The 19,157-nt window shown below is 37.1% G+C and overlaps 2 protein-coding genes across 4 annotated transcripts in view; both read left to right on the top strand.

The window, feature by feature from the left end:
• Window positions 1-1,454: 1,454 nt before the first annotated feature.
• On the top strand, window positions 1,455-9,524 carry ing3 (inhibitor of growth family, member 3). 3 transcript variants are annotated; one of them, XM_043237845.1, is made up of 12 exons: window positions 1,455-1,600; window positions 1,732-1,803; window positions 2,722-2,822; window positions 3,498-3,563; window positions 3,745-3,841; window positions 4,077-4,148; window positions 4,228-4,344; window positions 5,357-5,485; window positions 6,439-6,474; window positions 6,653-6,839; window positions 7,928-7,966; window positions 8,627-9,524. In XM_043237845.1, exons 1-12 carry the CDS (start codon window positions 1,573-1,575, stop codon window positions 8,658-8,660), a joined length of 978 nt encoding a protein of 325 aa, XP_043093780.1. In that variant the 5' UTR covers window positions 1,455-1,572; the 3' UTR covers window positions 8,661-9,524. The 3 variants fall into 3 exon arrangements, with proteins under 3 accessions (XP_043093780.1, XP_043093777.1, XP_043093778.1); XM_043237842.1 differs by having other exon boundaries at window positions 1,456-1,600; window positions 5,357-5,517; window positions 6,284-6,474; XM_043237843.1 differs by lacking the exons at window positions 1,455-1,600; window positions 1,732-1,803 and adding an exon at window positions 2,508-2,623 and having other exon boundaries at window positions 5,357-5,517; window positions 6,284-6,474.
• Window positions 9,525-10,356: 832 nt separating this feature from the next.
• Window positions 10,357-19,157, top strand: part of cped1 (cadherin-like and PC-esterase domain containing 1) — a 46,335-nt gene continuing 37,534 nt past the window's right edge. Inside the window, 3 exon segments of the mRNA XM_043237705.1 lie at window positions 10,357-10,985; window positions 18,057-18,114; window positions 18,117-18,227. Of these exon segments, the coding sequence (XP_043093640.1) occupies window positions 10,701-10,985; window positions 18,057-18,114; window positions 18,117-18,227 (454 nt within the window). The 5' untranslated portion in view covers window positions 10,357-10,700.

The raw sequence follows: 19,157 nt of genomic DNA, 5'->3' as shown, positions 1-19,157 counted from the left end.
TAAAAATGTTAATCGTTAAACGTTTCCGGCTTGAAATGACTCATTAAATAAAAAATCAAAGCAAAACCGTACTTTCGTACAGGATACACACGTCATGCAAAACCAATACAGCCCGCATTGTTTTATTTGGAGCATCCTAACTGCTGACTGACTGATATTATTTGATATTTTAGTGTGCAAATATAGCACCAGGAAACTCAGATGAGAAGAAATATAAAAAGACAACTAGAAATAGCTTTCAAACTGCCACAAATGCAGATGGAACAGTCATCACAGGAGCCACATTTCCTGTTTATGAGCTCGAGCATATTTTTATTTGATCTAAATTGAGCGCTGAGGTGCAATGTCAGTTTGCGGAACACTTCTTGTCTACAGCTGTGTGGTAACTTTGTCTCGGAAATAAAAGGTTTTAATGGGATGTTTTATAAAAGCCTCTTCCACCACGACTTCTCTGAGTCATAACTGTCTACAACGAGCGCGGGGTCAAGCTGAGGTTTTTTTCCTCTCAAGAGACAGCTGGGTAGTTACATTGTCTTCCACGGGCAAATTTCTAACTGTATGTGTTACAAAAGTCTCTTAAACACAGACAGTGCCGAATTGTAACTGTCTAGTGTCTAGAGCAAATGTCTGAACTGTCATCCCGTATCGCAGTCAGTGCTGCCCTCCAAAGGCCAAAACTGCATGAAACCAGTCAAATCAGAAGTACAACGTTATGTGTCTCTGATAACCATGGTAAGGCAAACTTTTTCAAAAATCTATATTTTTCATGTTTAAGTTCTACAATAATGTTATTTAGTAACTGAAGAAAACAGAATAAGGAACTTGCTCAAAACTATTGGCATTTTCTTAAGAAGATCTTGAAGAAAAAATATAATAGAAATAATTGTATCTTGTTTTCAAAAGTTTTATATTATAGTATTATACTTTTTGATTCCATGATCTCTCTCTCTCTCTCTCTCTCTCTCTCTCTCTCTCTCTCTCTCTCTATATATATATATATATACATACATACATATATATTAGTGTATACGTTGGTAATTTGAACTACTAATTTAGCCATATTTACAGTAAAATTATTAGGACAGTCATTCTTGATTTAATGTGTGTGTGTGTGTGTGAGAGAGAGAGAGAGAGAGAGAGAGAGAGAGAGAGAGAGAGAGAGAGAGAGAGAGAGAGAGAGAGAGAGAGAGAGAGAGAGAGAGAGAGAAATCACATCATTATTTTGAACTATACATAAACATCCACTGCTGGGGAAAACACACATTTGTGTATTACCCGTATATTGCACGTTAATCCATATTAAAATACGTCGGCTACATCTCACAATTATCGGCGATGTAGCTATGTAGTTGCGCAAGTAAAGAACTACAAATCCCGTGCAAAGCATTCCAAAAGGCTCGCACGACTTCCGCGTAACTCATACATCGTCCAATCACATCCCACGCCCTTCACGTAAGCCCCTCCCCTACCAACTTGTGTTTTTTCCTCCCCTTCAGTTCTCCGCTGCCTGCGACGCCATATTGACGAAAAACACCCTTTCTCAAAAACGTCTGAAACACTCTCTCCGCCAGAATGTTGTACCTTGAGGACTACCTCGAGAGTGAGTATATAAGCTGTTTTAATGGTTTGTGTTCGTATTAGAGGGGTTAGGAGTCTGGGAAGGCCGTTTTGTACGTGTGAATGCGTCGCAGCCGTTAGCCTGTAACGCGCCTCTGTTCTTCTCCCCGGCAGTGATCGAGCAGCTACCCATGGATCTCCGCGACAGGTTTACGGAAATGAGAGAGATGGACCTGCAAGTGCAGAGTACGAATTCAGTTTAAACTCACTCCTGTGCCGTAAAACATCACATCTGACCTTGACTAAAGCAGAAAGTCCTTCATATTAGTGGGGATTTGTTTGGTGTTTTTGCATGCGTGCATTATGCACTCGCTTCACATCAGCCTGCAACATCAAGTGGAAGTCCATGTGGAAGTTGAGCAACATCAGTGTAACTCAGATAAGGAAAAAAAATGGGATTCCCATGCATTATTATTTTAACACATTATTATTATTTACAGTGCACTGACTATCGATTCCTCCCTACTGATGTGAATAGGCTCTTCATAGTCTTCATCACACTGTTATTGCATTTATTTGTTGACCATTGTATTTAATTTATTAATTTAGCCATGTTTATGGTACAATTATTACAAGGGTAGTCGTTCTTGACAGGTTTAATCTAAGCCCAACAACATGCCTGGTTAATTATTCACACCAAAATAGATAAATATTCTTTATTTTATTAACAGCAAACTAAATTCACATCTAAATTCATAAATTCACACACACACACACACACACATATATATATATATATATATATATATATATATATATATATATATATATATATATATATATATATATATATATATATACATTTTATTTATTTATTTTTTTTTTTTTATTGATTATTATTATTGTTTTGAAGTGAGTGTGACCTGGACTTCTCTTTTTTCTTCAATTGTTATGGTTCATGGCATGGATCACCCTTTGTGAGGGTTTAACCTACAACCTTTTAATGATCTACCCAGACCTTTACCAGCTAGGCTACACCACCCCCTCTGTTGAAAGATTTAATTCGGTGATCTGACCATAGGCTCTACACGGGCCAATCAGTGTGATTTTCTTTGAGTCGAGTGTTGGTTCTTGACTCACTCCTTCCCCTGTCCTTTTGTTCAGATGCAATGGATCAGCTAGAGCAGAGGGTTAATGAGTTCTTTACTAACGCCAAGAAGAACAAGCCTGAATGGAGGGAAGAACAGATGGAGATTATTAAAAAGGTAAAGAACAGATGCTGTGCACCTCAGTTGTTCCATGTTTTAGAATTATTAAAAACAATTGCATAAGATATAATATTGATACTGGAATTCAAATGTGAATTTTTTTAAAGGAATAGTTCACCCAAAAATTAAAAATAGCTGAAAATGTACTTACCCTCAGGTCATGACAAGGATGAGTTTGTTTCTTCAACGTATAAGATTTGTAGACATTTAGCATTATATCAGTTGCTTACCGATGGATCCTATGCAGTGAATGGGTGCCGTTCCAAACAACTGATATAACATCATAGTAATCCACATGACTCTGTTCCCTCTTTTAACTTTGTAGATGGAAAAGTTGCATGTTTGTAATAAATCCACCTTTATGCATTTCTGTTCACAAGTCCTCTATCCATATATTGCATCCTATAGGGTAAAGGCAATTGTTTCTGTATCTAAATGTTAGCACAACCAATCCAAAACAGTCATGTAAATTGCTTTTGCACTCTTATTCCGACGGCACCCATTGACTGCAGAGGAAGTGTGCAAGTGAAGTAATGCTAAATTTTTCCAAGAAATGAATGAACAAACTCATCTGCATCTTGGATGTCCTGAGGCTGGGCAACTATTCCTTTAATCATTGATAAATAATTTTTCAACTGAGTGGTCATATGCATATCTCTTTCTGTTTATCAGGACTACTATAAAGCTTTGGAAGATGCAGATGAAAAGGTCCAATTAGCCAATCAAATCTATGATCTGGTGAGTAACTTGGTTTTCCACTAGGTGGCAGCACATCGCAGATGATGAATAAGCAATGGCTTTATAGGGATGACTAGTTATGACTAGGATTAGCAGTGTGTTTTATTCTTGTCAAAATGTGCACAACAGTATATATGTCTGCTTCTTATTGATTTTCTGATGATGGGGTTTCTTTACGTAGGTGGATAGACACTTGCGGAAGTTGGATCAGGAGTTGGCGAAGTTCAAAATGGAGTTGGAGGCAGATAATGCTGGCATCACAGAAATCCTAGAGAGACGTGAGTGGCACCTGTCATTCACCTTTTTCCTTCAGGGCTAATTTAAATAACGCTTAAAAGCTAGGAATTACGTCGTGTTTTTAAAGACAGTGTGATTAAAATGTTTTAATGTGTAGCAAATAAACTACTACTTGCTTAGTAAAGTAAGTACTTTAAAAGAAGGATTAAAGCTAGTCTGTGCACGTTTAGTCAACTGATTGTTTTTTTATATTTATATATATATATATATTTCCAGGGTCATTGGAGATGGACAGCCCTTCTCAACCTGTCAATAACCACCATGTACATTCACACACCACTGTGGAGAGTAAGTCTTTTCCAAGAGAACGACTGCTCCTTGTTTTCTGTTGCAGTCTTCTTACTTGTTTTGTGTGTCTTTTGGACAGAGAGGAAGTACAGCACGCCAGCCCACCACACTACTGAGCACGTACCAGAAAAGAAGTTTAAGTCAGAGGCCCTTCTTTCTACACTTACGTCAGACGCTTCTAAAGAAAACACACCAGGTAAAACATACTTTCTCTCTCCTATGAGTCACCATATGAAAACATGTCAGTCACATTCGAAAGACTTTTTTTATTTGTATTTTTTTTCCAAGTAAACTTTAAGCTTTTAGGCATTTGACAATATTCTGTTTTTTTATTATTGAACTCTCTTGTGCTCACCACGATTGCATTTGTTAGATTAAACTTTCAGTAAATATAGCAATATTGTGAAATTCAATCCTGTGATGGCAAAGCTGAATGATCACGTCTTCAGTGTCACACAATCTTTCAGAAATCAGCTTTTCATGCTGATTTGGTGTATGACAAGAGACATTTCTTATTGTTGTTGAAAACTTCACCTTTTTATAAGGTTGATTTTTTTTTCTGGGTTCTGTGATGAATAGAAGGTTCAAAAGAACAGCATTTATTCTACATTTAAATCTCTTGTAACTTTTTTTTTATATTTGTCACGTTTAATATATTTCATGGATATTTTCTCAGTGAATTTATTAATTTATTTAAAGATTCTTGTTAATAACAGTAGTGTATGATGAATTATTTATTTTATTTTGTCCTAGCACCCATCAAATAGCCATTGTTGCTAAATGCTAATTAATAATTTTAAGTGGTTTTTAATTTTAATGAACACTTTAACACATTACGTGGTTTATCAATAAAACTATGCATGGTAGTAAATAGCAAAATGTACCTACATTTCATGTAAACATTTTGATGCAAGTAAACACTCTCATTTTGTAAAGTAAAAACGCATGCATTTTATGAGAAAGGATTGTTAAACTAATTTTAACGACACATTCTGTAGGGAACATTATGAAAAATGTTATTCTTCAGAGTAATTTACAAAAAAATCATTGCAAATATAGTGAATTTTCAGTATCACTGCAGCCCTTATTCTAATCACAGCGTCAAGGGAAATAAGCAGCTATGATTTGTCATAGTCCTGCTGCACATAAGAGATTAGTTATGAATCATGTTTCTGGTCATATATGAAAGGATATTTTGTTCGTTGCAGGCTGCAGAGTGAACAGCACGTCCTCTTCAAACAGCGTTTATAACGTCAACTCCTCCCAGTCGCTTTCCTCTTACAACCTGAGCCCACTTCCTGCCGGGCCCGCTGCAGGGGCCGGGGCCATTTCCATGGCAGCAGCTCAGGCAGTGCAAGCCACCGCACAGGTAAAGCCCTCTTCCCCTCTAATTCTAGATCTCTTTGTACCCCCTCCTCCCTTCGCTTCCTGTTCTAACTATTTTTGGCCTCTTGAGGGTCCTCTTTTCCTCCTATCTGTTATTTGCGTGTCAGATGAGGTTGTTCTGACTCCCCACCCATGCTAATTTCAGCGTTCGCTACACAGAGACACTTTGATATTGTTTCTTGATGAAAATCATACCGATACATTCTGTCATTTTGGAGTTTTCATTATAAGCTCTTGTTTTGTATTCGGGTCCAGTGAGGCTCTTTTACATCAAAAAATAACTGTATTAAGATATTGACACTAAATATTTTGGCATTTAAAATACACTCATAATTATAAAGCTCCAAAATAAATAAATAAAATGTATATGAAATGTATATATTATTATAAAAATGCATTATTTTTGTATTATTATTATTATTATTATTATTAAAGTTTTTATTAAAATATTACAAATAAATAAAATATGTAAGTGCTATTAACTGATTAATCACATCCAAAATATATTTTAACACAATTTATTTATATACATATATAAAAATACACAAACATGCATGTATATATTTCAGAAAAAGTATTAAATTTATTTATTATATTAATATATAGATGTGCAAGTTCATGTAAATATATACTGTATATATGTTCATTTATATTAACATAATAAATACACACATTTACAAACCAAAACTATATTTCTTCTTATTTAATATTTATCATCTTTAATATTTGTGTGTGTGTGTGTGTTTCAGATGAAAGAGGGCAGGAGAACGTCCAGTCTCAAGGCCAGTTATGAAGCTGTCAAGAACAATGATTTCTTGGGGCGGGAGTTTGCTCTGAGTCGGGACACAAGCAGTTATTCGTCTTCTGCACTGGCTAACACACTCACACAGCCTCTCACGTCCAACAACAGCTCGGACTCTCGCACAGGACGCAAAACCAAGTAAGACTTGTTTCCACAGCCGTTCATTCAGTTCCTAAATGAGACACTCAGATACATATCTGTGGTGTTTTTGTACGTTGTTCCTCCTCTGTAAGCATTAACCTCTTTCTCTGACACATTGTATACATCTAATTGATATATGTTGGATTTGAAACAACTTTCTTGCTTGGCTTTTCAGAGGCAACACTAAGTCTTCCAACCACCAGTCCTCTTCCTCCTCCTCTTCCTCTTCACTGTCATCCTGCTCATCATCATCAGCACTGGCTCATGAGCTGGTACAGACCACCGTCACAGAAACTGACACCAGCAGTCAGGTGGACTGGACCTATGACCCCAACGAACCCAGATACTGTATCTGCAACCAGGTGTGTTCACGTTGAATCTCTATTATACAGCATTCCAGCAACACTAGTATTTGTAGCGCTCTTACTGTGATTCTCACATTGATGTGAAAAGCCTAAAATAAGACAAACACAATTCTTTCACAATTCACAATTCTGTTCATCTAGGCTGTATATATTTGATCAAAAATGCAGAAAAAAATAAAATAAAAAAATAAAATAATTTCTGTTTAATCATACTTTAAAAATAGAATTTATTTCTGTGATCAGAGCTTAAAATGTTAAAATGAAGAGCATTTATTTAAATAAGTTACAATATGCATTGCTTTAGAGTCATAGTAAAGGTATATATTCTTATAAAATATTTATATTTTGAACAAATGCTGCTCTCTTTAATTTTGTATTCATCCAAAGAATCAAAGAAAATCACGTTCCAAAAAAAAAAACAACAATATGAAGCAGTTTCAACACTGATAATAAATCAGCATATTAGAATGATTTCTGAAGGATTATGTTCCTCTGAAGACTGAAGTAATGATGTTGAAAATTCATCACTGCGTCAAAGAAATAAATTATATCAGGAATATCAGAAATAAACACATCAAGGTTTTTTTTTTTATTCCAGTATCGATATTATTTTAGTTTTAATTATTCCTTTAAACTATTGCCAAATATGTTTTGAAAAGGAAAAAATTAAATCTCTTGAGCTATTTTAACCATCCCCAATAAAGCAAGATCATACAGGAAAATCAAAGACCTGTTTAAGGAGGTGAGGTGTGTGTGTGACTCCAATAACAGTTTGTAGAAGGATTCTGTGTGAGAGAGTGTGTGTGTGTGTGTGTGTTTTAGTTTATGTATGAGTGCAAAAGAATTGTCTCCCCGTGAATGCATTTGTTTTATGGCCTCAAAGTAATATTGCTTTTGTCAACGTATCAAAAATAGAAATGTGTGTGTGTGTGTGTGTGTGTGTGTGAGTCTCTGAATAGACATCAAAGACAAAACTTGCATAGTCTTTGTTTGCAGGTGCGCACTTCCGTGACACTCGGCTGCAGGTGTGTATGTGCGTGTTTGTCTCGTATACTCTGTTTCATTCTCTCTCTGTCATTGTGCAGGTGTCATACGGAGAGATGGTCGGCTGCGATAACCAAGATGTAAGTCAAGCCTTCATCTCCAGAGACACGCAGCTACATTTCCTCTTCAAACAACTCGCACTAGCTCTGTCTGCTTTTGTGACCCTTGGGTGGCCACTGTTTTTGCAGAGATGACAGAAAGCAGCCATGAGTACTATTGTTAATATAAGAATCTTATTGCAAGCTAGTATTCTATCAGAATGAATGTTATAGTCATTTTAAATAAATAGATAAATATAAAATAAAAAAAAAATAAAATAAAATATCTAAATAAAAACATAACATTTATTAACAATTAAATTAATAAAATATAATTATTATATAAATTAAATGGTGTGTGTGTGTGTGTGTGTGTGTGTGTGTGTGTGTGTGTGTGTGTATATATATATATATATATATATATATATATATATATATATATATATATATATATATATATATATATATATATATATATATATATATATATATATACATACATACATACACAGTCATGGCCAAAAATATGATCAAAGAAATCTGTGAAAATTTATCTGCATTGTTAATCTTTTTAAACTTTTATTGGAAAATATAAATAAAATCTAACCTTTCATTGGCTAGTAAGAATTAAAAATGGGGGGGCTATCATAATGAAATGTTTTTTCTCAAATACACACACATATTATCGTTTTTTCCCCCCAGTGTCCGATCGAGTGGTTCCACTACGGCTGTGTAGGTTTGACCGAGGCACCCAAAGGGAAGTGGTACTGCCCACAGTGTACGGCAGCCATGAAGAGGAGGGGAAGCCGGCACAAATAAATGCCCGATCACCTGGGCCGACCTCTCTGAAATGACTGTCCCCCTCGACTGAGAGTGTACATGTTACATCACCATGCGATCAGGGTGTTTAGATGCGACAGAGAGATGCCTGAAAGATGGTGCGGCTGCTGCGTGTGTGTGTGTGTGTGTGTTTGTGTAAATCGCAACCAGGTTGGGCGTTTTTAGCTGGTGAAACTAAGCGCACACTGCCCTTAAAACTTTTCCTGTTTTTATGTTTTTCTCTTCATCTCCATTAATCTTTATGGAGGCGGATGGGCAAGATGGTATTGGGAGGCCCATGTTTTTTAACATTCAAGACATTCCTCGGCTTGCCATGCGTGATGACCCTTCGCATCTGGCAGCTCCTGCTAATCCATATCGGCATAGTATGGATTGACATGATGCAGACTGGGAATTGTAGTCCTGAACTGTTTCATGGACTACAAACCCCGAGACATTCAGCTGTGACAAATCTTAAAGGATTCGGATATGAACAGATTACGACAGCAACAGTGACACCTCATTGCTCGTCAGTGAACGTGACCATTTTGCGAGATTATTTGTGTGTAATGGATAGATGATGTGTTGTGCTCCGCTTAAAGGACAGGATGAGTCTCATTTTACAGAGGAGCTCTTAAGGTGTACAATAGAACAAATGAACAACTGTGACCTGTGTGTATGTTTGTGTGTCTGTGTCTTTAGGCTGTACTGCACTGATGTGGTGATACGTTTTGAGAGATGTGGGGGGAAAAAAAAATAAAATGATCAAGAACTTTTGGTACACGCTGCCTGATTGAATGCATTTTGCCAAATAGGCCATGTTTCTGGATCAACGTCTTTTGGTCCTGAAACAACATAAATATCGACCGGTCGGTGGCCTCTGATTTTAGTAGGAGCGTGGGAAGGATATGAGAACTGGGAGACACATTGAGCTCTGTTCGTAAATCAAGCAGGATGCGTTTTTGTCCTAAATTGTCTCCCTCAAGCAAATGGAACGATTTAAGATTCTGTTCTTTGTATTAAATGCTTTAATCCTAAATCATAACCATTTGTAACCAAAATGTGCTTTGAGATTGAATGGCTAAAAAAAAACTGCGTTTGTAATTCCAGTTATTACAAAAAGGCAGATTTTGTCAAAATACATGGTACAGTACTGTAAATATTATATATATTAAGATCTGTATTTATGTGCTCTCTTAAATCATGACCCCAATACATATAAACACGATAGAGATCTCGTGTATATGTATAATATTTGAATTAAATGGGTTAACTAGAACCAGGTGCGCACTTCAACAAATCAAAAGAACTGACCCAAACATCCTTTTTTTAAAAAAACAGTATCTACTACAGGCGCTTATATTTAAATATCTATGAAAAGCACACGGGGGGTCTGGAAGCGCGTTTTGTAAAAGTATTATAAAGGTCTTTAAAAGACGTAACGCGTATGCGCGCGAGAAATCGTGACAACGGTGAGACGCGACGCGACACTGATGGCAGTCTCTCGCTCGTCTAGATGGACCAACGATTAAAAAGGACTGTACCTGACCGCTAGACACGTCCTGTGTCAAAAAAAGGCCTTTAAGTCAATATGCTGAGAAACCCAAACATTCGCAGCGGTCGGGTAAAGGGAGGCAGGCGCTCTCTGACAGCGCGTGAAGGAGGCGTATCATTACTCTCAGTCATGAGGTTCCTCCGCTCGGGAGTGTTTTTAATCAACCGTGGGGCTCAGGAGCTTTGAGAAGAAAAAAGAAACCCTCAGAGAAACTTTTTCTCTCTGTTTGGACGCTGAAGCCGGACTTCACATCCAGCTCTGACGCACGTCGAACGAGTTCGAGATTTTCCACGATCATGTCCTGAAGCGTTCCTCAGATATGTGCGCTTTAACCCAGCGCGTCGGATTCGACAGCGCGCCGTGATCCGGAGGGATGATGCGGGGACCGAACGCGCGTTCCCAATGCTATGTGTCTTGACTCTATCCAGGAACGTTTGTGCAGAAGCGGGAATGCTTTTCCGTGGGATCTGGGCGCTCCGCCGGAGGTGCTGCACTGGTCCCCTTCTGCTGCTAGGGATAGCGCTCGGGCTGTTTTACCACACTGTGACCATGCACCGGGACACAACCGAGTTCAAGTCCAGTCAGCGGGACCAAAGGAACGGATCTGCAGTGTTTGATTATAAACTACTGCTCAAGAACCCAGAGAGACTCGTGTCTCTGCTAGAAGCATCACAGACAGATAGTTTTGTAAGTATGACACTTTCTTTCTCTATAATGCTCAAAATATTTAAGATATTTAGTATTCATGATCTTACAGTTCACGTATTTAAGCGTATTTATTAATGTAATGTGTTGTGTAATTGTTAAAAGGTAGAAAAAATATATTAATCAATAATGAATAATATTACAGCATTGTATTTAAATATAATACTACAGCATTTAAGTATTTAATGTTAAATCTAATGCATAATTAACATATATTTTTATAATATTACTTTTTTTTACTATTTGATACTCATAATATTACAGCATGTCATTATTGTATTATTTATGTGTCTGTATAATAATTGAATGCATCAAAATATTTTTATAATGCAACATTTTTTAATACTCATAATACTGCAATATCAATTTACATGTTGTTATTATTGCATTGTGCATATGTAATGCTTAAAAGAACAATTCAGAATACTGCAAAAATAGGATATTTAAGTCACAATATTACAGGATTAATTTTTGGAAAATATTATTTATTAATGTATTAATCATGACATGTATTTATTTTACATGTAATGCATAATAAAAATAGTTATTTATAATACTGAAAAAAGTTTTTATTTATAATACTTTCAGATACTATATATTCATAATATTACAGAAGTCATGTTTAAATGTACTTGTTTGTGTATTATGTATTCACTTTGTGTTCAGTACACTATTTATGTATTTTATTTTTTTCTTATCATCTAAAATTATTTATTTCTGAAAAATAACCTGGAAAAATAACCTAGAAATGTTCAGGTAGTTTTATATATTTCAAAACAATGGATGTGTCGCTACACTTCAGATGTTCCATATGTTCAAATTCAAAAGTTAATATATTTCTCATAACAAAGTTCTCGTCGTATGCAAGAAAGCTGTTGCCTTGGGATATTTGTCTCCGTCCACTTTCAGCATGAAGCCCGGTTAAAAATAGCCAGCGAGTATTGTTTATTTATGATGGTTGTCTTTGTTGGGGGTATTTCAGGAGGAGAAACTCAAGGCTGGACATTCATTGGTTTAAAAGCGCACATGAAGGAGGGGTTATTTATGAGCGCGCACATGCTTTTCGCTCGAGTGCTGGGATGATTGACATCTGCAGGGAAGTGTTATGTCAGTACGGGATAGAAAGATCTGAGGAGAGATGCCGGGAATAAAGTACGGCTGTCGTGTGGGATGCCCGGCCATAGGTTTATTTACGACCTCTGTACGGGGAGGTGGAGCGTGTGTGCGCAAGAGAGAAAGCGTGGAAAAAAAGTGAGAGAGAGAGAAATTGGGAAACAGATTTGGGGTCAGTGAGGCAGAAGACGAGGGCAGGAAAGCAACGAGAGGTGAGAGAGGTTTAGTTTTAAGCCGGGACTGCAGCAGTATGCCTTCCTATAATCCTGAGCTAACTAACTCCTAGCAGGAAGTCAACACTGAGAACTATGACAGCTGTCTTCAATCAGCTGTTAGTGAAGCTTACTTGAGTGTGTGTGTGTGTTGAGTAGGATAGAGTTATCAGTCTGTGCGACCATCAGTGGCTCTCTGATGAGTTTGGAGATGGACTGTGCCCTGCAGTGTCTGGCGCTGCCATATAAAAGTCATAAACACGAAGGTAACAGAGTCGGGCAGGAACTGAAGAATTACCCGTAGCATTTGTGGACATCATGATTGTGAGTGTGTGGGAGTTTTAAGGATTCTGGGCATTTTCTTTGGAGGTTTGCAGCCTCTCAGCAACAGGAGTGAGATCGTGTTTGTTGCGCGAATTTGCATAATGTCATTTCGCATTAACATATATTCATAACGTCCATTTGAAGAAGATGCCTGTTCCTGCGGTTGCTGAGCGGACTGTGAAAAGTGAGGAAAAGTTTTTCCCATTCCGCGAACCATTGCTGTCTTGTCGTCCCTGGAGACCACTCGAGGATGTTCATTCATGTTAATGAAGGCACGTCTGTCTGTCTTTTGGACCTCCTGGTTCTGATCCAAGATCAGACAATTGCATTCGTTTTCAGCTGATTAACTTCTAGTGTTTACACGCACACACACACACACACACACAGTGAATGTGATTAACCGCTCTGACTGCTGCCATATGTCAGTCTAATATAAACCTCACTATGTAGTGTTTAGACATCACAGTTTAACAGCCAGTTGGAAGGTCCTACTCACATACTAATCTCACAGTCTGCTCTATTCATTGTTTGTTAATAAATGAATACAATAAATGCATATTAATAACATTTTATTACATAAAAAAAATCTATATATATATAATGTATATAATTGTGAATGAATAGCTAGTGAATAATATAAAATGAGCAAAATGTCTTTTGGAACCTAATACTGTAGAGTATAATTGTTATTTATAATGATTATAATAATTTTCATATACTTCATATACTTAATTTTATATTTAATGCATAATATATAATATTTCTATAAATATAGTGCTGACCAGTATTTATTTATGTATTTAATATTAAATGAAATTATATAATACTGAACAATATTTGTTTTATACTCATAATATTACAACATTCACATATTTAAATGCAATTATATATTAATGTGTTATTCATGTATTTAGTTTTGAATTCAATGCATAATTAAAATATAGTTATATAATAATGAACGTTATTCATACTCATACTGTTACATCATTCTTATATTTAAATGCAATTATTTATGATGCATTATTAATGTTTTTAGTTTTTCATATAATGCATAGTTAAAATATAGTTATATAGGCTAACACTGGACAATATTTGTTGTATGCTCCTGATATTACAACATTCACGTATTTAAATGCAATTATTTATAGCTGTATGCAGCATAAAGGGTGTAAAGTCAAACCTCGGCTGTGACATTGCTTACAGGAGACGCTGTAACCTACTGTCTAGCACATGCTATACATGTTGTAATCTATATTAGGCCTGCGGTTTGCACGAACAACTGCACTCCATCACTGTTGGGCTGAATGTTCCCCAAAGAGACTCGCGTTCAAGTATGCTGAGAGTTTATTGTCTGCCGGTTTGAATGTGTGGGGAGAGGACAAGCACAGGAGGTCAGCAAGTAGCGCTCACTTCTTCTCTACACCATGCATCGCATTGTTTTAGAGGGTCTAGATGTGGCATAGAGGCGGGTTTGGTATGTTATGTGTCTGTGAGAGCGTTTGATGCGGTTTGTGTCGAATAGGAGAGAGGAAAAAGGGTTATTTTTATATATAGGGGCCTCTCGACAGCCATGATTAACCTCTGAACCTTACACACGGAGCCAGTGGTAACAGAACCCCTCATCCAGAGTGGCACAGAGAGGGAGAGGTATTTGTGGAGGGGGAGGAAGAGCGAGGAAAGCGCAGAAAAACAGGGAGAAGTAGTTTGCGGGGGGAAAGCTTGAATAAAATGTTGAGCCAACGCCAAACGTTTAGCCAAGTAAACCATTCACTTCGCATGGACAAGCAGAGTTCGAGGCCTCCTCTGAATACTAACAGAACCCGCGTTTTGTTTTCTTGCTTCTTTCCACATCTCTCGAAGAAGTCTAGGACACCTTAACCTGACCCAGCTGTGCTTCGCGCCGCGTTCACATACTGAATCTGGATCGCGGAGTCCGATTCTAAGGAATGAAAGATCGCGTTTTGCACAAAAAGTCTAATAAACACTTCATCCGGCAAGTAAGCACTTCGTTACGCTGATGGTGGACTGTTTATGGTCACCAAGGAATGTAGCAACTTAACACATAATCACGAATGTGTGTTTTACAAAGCTTTGAAGGCAGCTCCGATAAGAATCGAAAACAGATAAATATTTATATGTCATTACGTTATTTTAAATGTATGCGTTTACCGTTACAATGGTTTCAAAGGCAGCACATTCAGAATTTAAAATTGTAATCAATGAAGACATTATGAAGGCAGAAGACATTATTAAATGTATGTTTATGTGTATGTATATATATTATATATATATATATATATATATATATATATATATATATATATATATATATATATATATATATATTTAATATATTATTAGGATTATTATTATTATTAGTGTAGCAAATTGGCACATTATTACAAAATCAATACATATATAGAATATTATATAATATAATAAAAAAGCCTTTGAGGAGTACAGCTGCTGCATAATTATTCTGACTTTACAGATACTTTGTATTCTGATGTGAATGTCCACATCCTGCACTTCATGCGGTAATTTAATTTGAGAATTCTTTGAAATGCCTCTGCTCTGATTGCTGACGTAAGAAAACAGAGCAGAGTTTATGAGATGATAATGGTATCTTGGAATGGACACTAACTCCCAAAGTGCTATCTAAGCACACATAAAGAAAAACTTCTCAGGCCTGACTAGGACACTGAAGGTTTTAGCAGCCGAGGTAGTGCCATCACTTTCTGGCAGGGTGTTGTGTAGGACTTCTGCATATCTGCCAGGGTGGTCCGTTCTTTATCTGTGTGTTTACTGGGTCACAGGCCGTGTGAGGATTGAGTTGTTTGAATCTGAGTACAGATGTTGTCATGCTTGGATTTGTTTCAGTGTGTTATACACAACACGCCTGACTCATTTGTATAAGCGTGTGTTTGCGTGTGTGTGAGAGCAGTATTGCATTCACGTGCAGATGTCTTTGAGCGTTTTTCTGCACCATGTGTGGTGAAAAAGTCGTGACCCCATGGGGACCGTGTTAGGAGGTTGACTTTTAAAGATAGTAGTAGTATTTTTAGTCCAAACACTTTTGGATTTAGTTGCACATACCAAACACCATCTCCTCTGCCTCTCATACTTTTGCATTCAAGACTTGCATGTTTTTTTGTTTTTTTTTTTATGTCTGGTTGCCACTGTTTAAAATGACCTCTGCTTGTTTCTCCTTTACAAGTTAGCGAAGAGGATGCTTTTCCACGAAAGAGCAATTTCTACTCTTCCACAGATCCCTGCACCAGAGGACTAAATTAATATTTATGTGTATATTCATCTCCTGTTTTTATGTGGTGGGAATTAAAGGCAGATTTCCCTGAGAGGATTTAATGTTTTGTGTATAGCTGATTTAATTTCAGATCTTATTAAAGTTAATGTATCATTGTGCTCTCTCAGCTCTTTGGGTTTTATATATATATATTCCTCTCCCTCCCTGCTTCCTTTTTATTTCCCTCTTTCTTCATGAGACGTTTCTTATTGGTTGTTATTACTTCCTTTGAGCGCTGGGCTGTTTTAGGCAGCGCTTTAATGAAGTAATGATGTTTGTGTCTTGGGCCGCAGACACGGAGGGTGAAATGAATGCAGTCCAGTAATTGCATGTTTTAGATTAGCGTCTGCAGCCTGGGGTCTCACAGAGGGGCAGGAGAGAGGGAGCAGATGGGAGGAGGAGAGACAGACTGGGGGGATGTAGAGTGAGAGAAAGAGTGGAAACTAAGTATGAATGGAAATGAGATGCCTCTTGTTTGTTTCGAGGTGGTGATGAAGTTGGAATTCTAGTATTTGAAAGGAATATAAATTGGATTTTTAGTGGCGTTGACCCTCGCAAAACCCACCAGTGTGATGCTTTTGTGTTGATATGCGGTCGCAAAGGTTTTATAGATGTGTTGGGCGGCCATTTGTCTTCAGTGTAAGGATATATGTAAGTGTAGATGTTTTGTTCACAAAGCTCTTCAACGTGCCGTATTATTCAAACACTGAACTTAATTTTATTGTATATCTCACGCACACACACACACACACACATATATATATATTTAATGTTCAAATATAAGTAACACTTTAGAATAGGGACACTTATTCACTATTAACTAGAATTTTTCCCTTTAATAAATTCCAGATTTTCTGCTTATTAATAGTTATTAAGGTAGTTGTGAAGTTTTTGTATTAGGTAGAATAAGTAGATGTAGAATAAGTTCATTTACAATAAGGCGTTAGTAATAAATAAACGAGTTAGGAGACCCTAAAATAAAATGTTATTTTGGATGTGATTAATCGATAGCACTAATTAAAATGTATAAGATTTACATACCATTTGATAAAAATGTAAGTGTTACATTTACTGCTAGTAATAATGATACAAATTGTCAATAATAATAACTTTTATTGAGATAAAATGGTACTATATTGATATAAAACTACTACTACTACTACTACTAATATTTTATTATTGTAATTTTATATTGAAATAAATGTTAGTTATACAGATATACAGTAATATATTTATGTTAATTAGAAATAAATATTGGATGCTTGTGTGGCGTTTGTTGATTAAAAGTTGTTTATGGTTTTATTTTGAAATCCCTAACCTATATAATGTATGGACTATAGTAAAGAGTCTGTTTTGAAGGCTAAATGAGCAAATAATGGGGTGCAGGGGTTGACTTTGACCATTTACTGTAGGACCCTTTCATTAATGTGGCTAGGCTCCCAGATGGAAACATTTACAAGCAGAGGAGGAGTGGACCTCTGAGAGAGAGAGAAAGAGAACAGCACAGCACGACGATGAACACATACAAAGAGAGAAGAAAGGGGAACAGTATCATCCATGCTGAAGCAGAGGAAACGCTCCCCTCCCTTCCTCAGTCACACACTCTTGCCCAAATAACTCTGTGTTCCTCCGACTCTGTTATGCAACACGAAACGGGATGATCGTGTGCTATGTTTAATATGGCTTTTAACAAGGCTCACGCCATCGAGCTTTCCCCTGGTGCTAAACTGAACCATATCCCGGATTTCTTCTTTACGGTAGCCGTCCCCTTAAACTCTGAGCGAGTCCAGACGTCTGAAGTCTACTCCCATCTAATAGGGGTTCAACCCTCCTCCCTACCTGACGACCCACAGAGGTCATTACCACGCTAGACTGCATTATGGGTACTTTTAAAATGCTCAGCTGCCTTTCTGATTAGCCCCCGGTGTTGTGATCCCCACATGTGACAAGCCAGAGCGCCCTGTTATGAACTTCGCTGAGCATTTGTAACCTACAACTTAGGTTCATGGTGCATTTTATTAAGCTTTAAAGGAAGCAATCCAGATGAAATGCATACCTAAGTATGTAGTCGCCAAAAAGTTTCTCTTTTCTTTCTCTCAGGTGCCTCATTCTAAGAGCCGCTGTGCGGGAAAAGCCATTATTCTGACAGGCCAGCGTGCTCGACGGACACCGAGGTCCAGTTGTACCAGAGAGTCCTACAGCAGCAGGGGTACGGAGTGGATCAGGCCCGTTACGCAGAGACCAGCGTCTCACTCAGACAGGACAGGAGAGGTGAGAGGGGGGTCGTAACATGCTGTCCTTTTGTGTGTAAATCCAGTTTATATTTGGAATGCTATTGTACTTCTTACAGTAATCAGTACACCGAATGCTGCCTATATTTGACTTCTAATATATACAACATGTATGCATAATCAACCTATAGCATGCTTTTTAAAAGGAGAGGTTCACCCAGAAATGAAAATGTACTTATCCTCAGGGATGTAGATGAGCTTGTTTCTTAATCAAAACATGTTTTGGAGGGATTTAGCATAACATTTCCCACCGATGGATCCTCTGCGGGGAATGGGTGCCATTCAGTCCAAACGGCGGATAAAAACATCACAGTTATCCACAAGTGATCCAAACATCTCCAGTCCATCAATTAATGTCTTGTGAGGTGAAAACGATGAAAGCTTTTAGCTTTAAACCATTGCTTTCTTAATTTTAAATGTTATTTCTTCGAGTGAAAAAGTCACTTAAATTCCACAACATATTTGTTTTAGAACTGTTTTGGACTGTTTTCACTTGCAAACAGATCTTACTCTGCTCATATTGCTTTTCTGATTCAGACCAGATACATTTTTCACTGGAGAAAGCATTATTATTGATGGAGGACTAATATTTTAGCCAGAAGCAAGGTTTTGAAATGAAAACGTCTTACTGGAGAATTAGTTTATTACAAACACACGGCTTTTCATCGTGTTGATTATTAATTGTGGATTATGATGATGTTTTTATCGTCTGTTTTCACTCTCATTCTGACGGCACCCTTTCACTGCAGACGATCCATTGGAGAGCAAGTGATGTAACGCTAAATTTCTCCAAATCTGTTCCGATGAAAAAACAAACTCATTAACATTTTGGATGTCCTGAGGGTTAGTCAGTTTTCATCAGATTTTCTTTTTTGGGCAGACTGTTCCTTTTAATCCAATTTTGTGTTAA

The sequence above is a fragment of the Puntigrus tetrazona genome, chromosome 4 (genome assembly GCF_018831695.1).
Source record: "Puntigrus tetrazona isolate hp1 chromosome 4, ASM1883169v1, whole genome shotgun sequence".
Taxonomy (NCBI): domain Eukaryota; kingdom Metazoa; phylum Chordata; class Actinopteri; order Cypriniformes; family Cyprinidae; genus Puntigrus; species Puntigrus tetrazona.
This window is presented reverse-complemented; position numbering and strand designations above follow the sequence as displayed.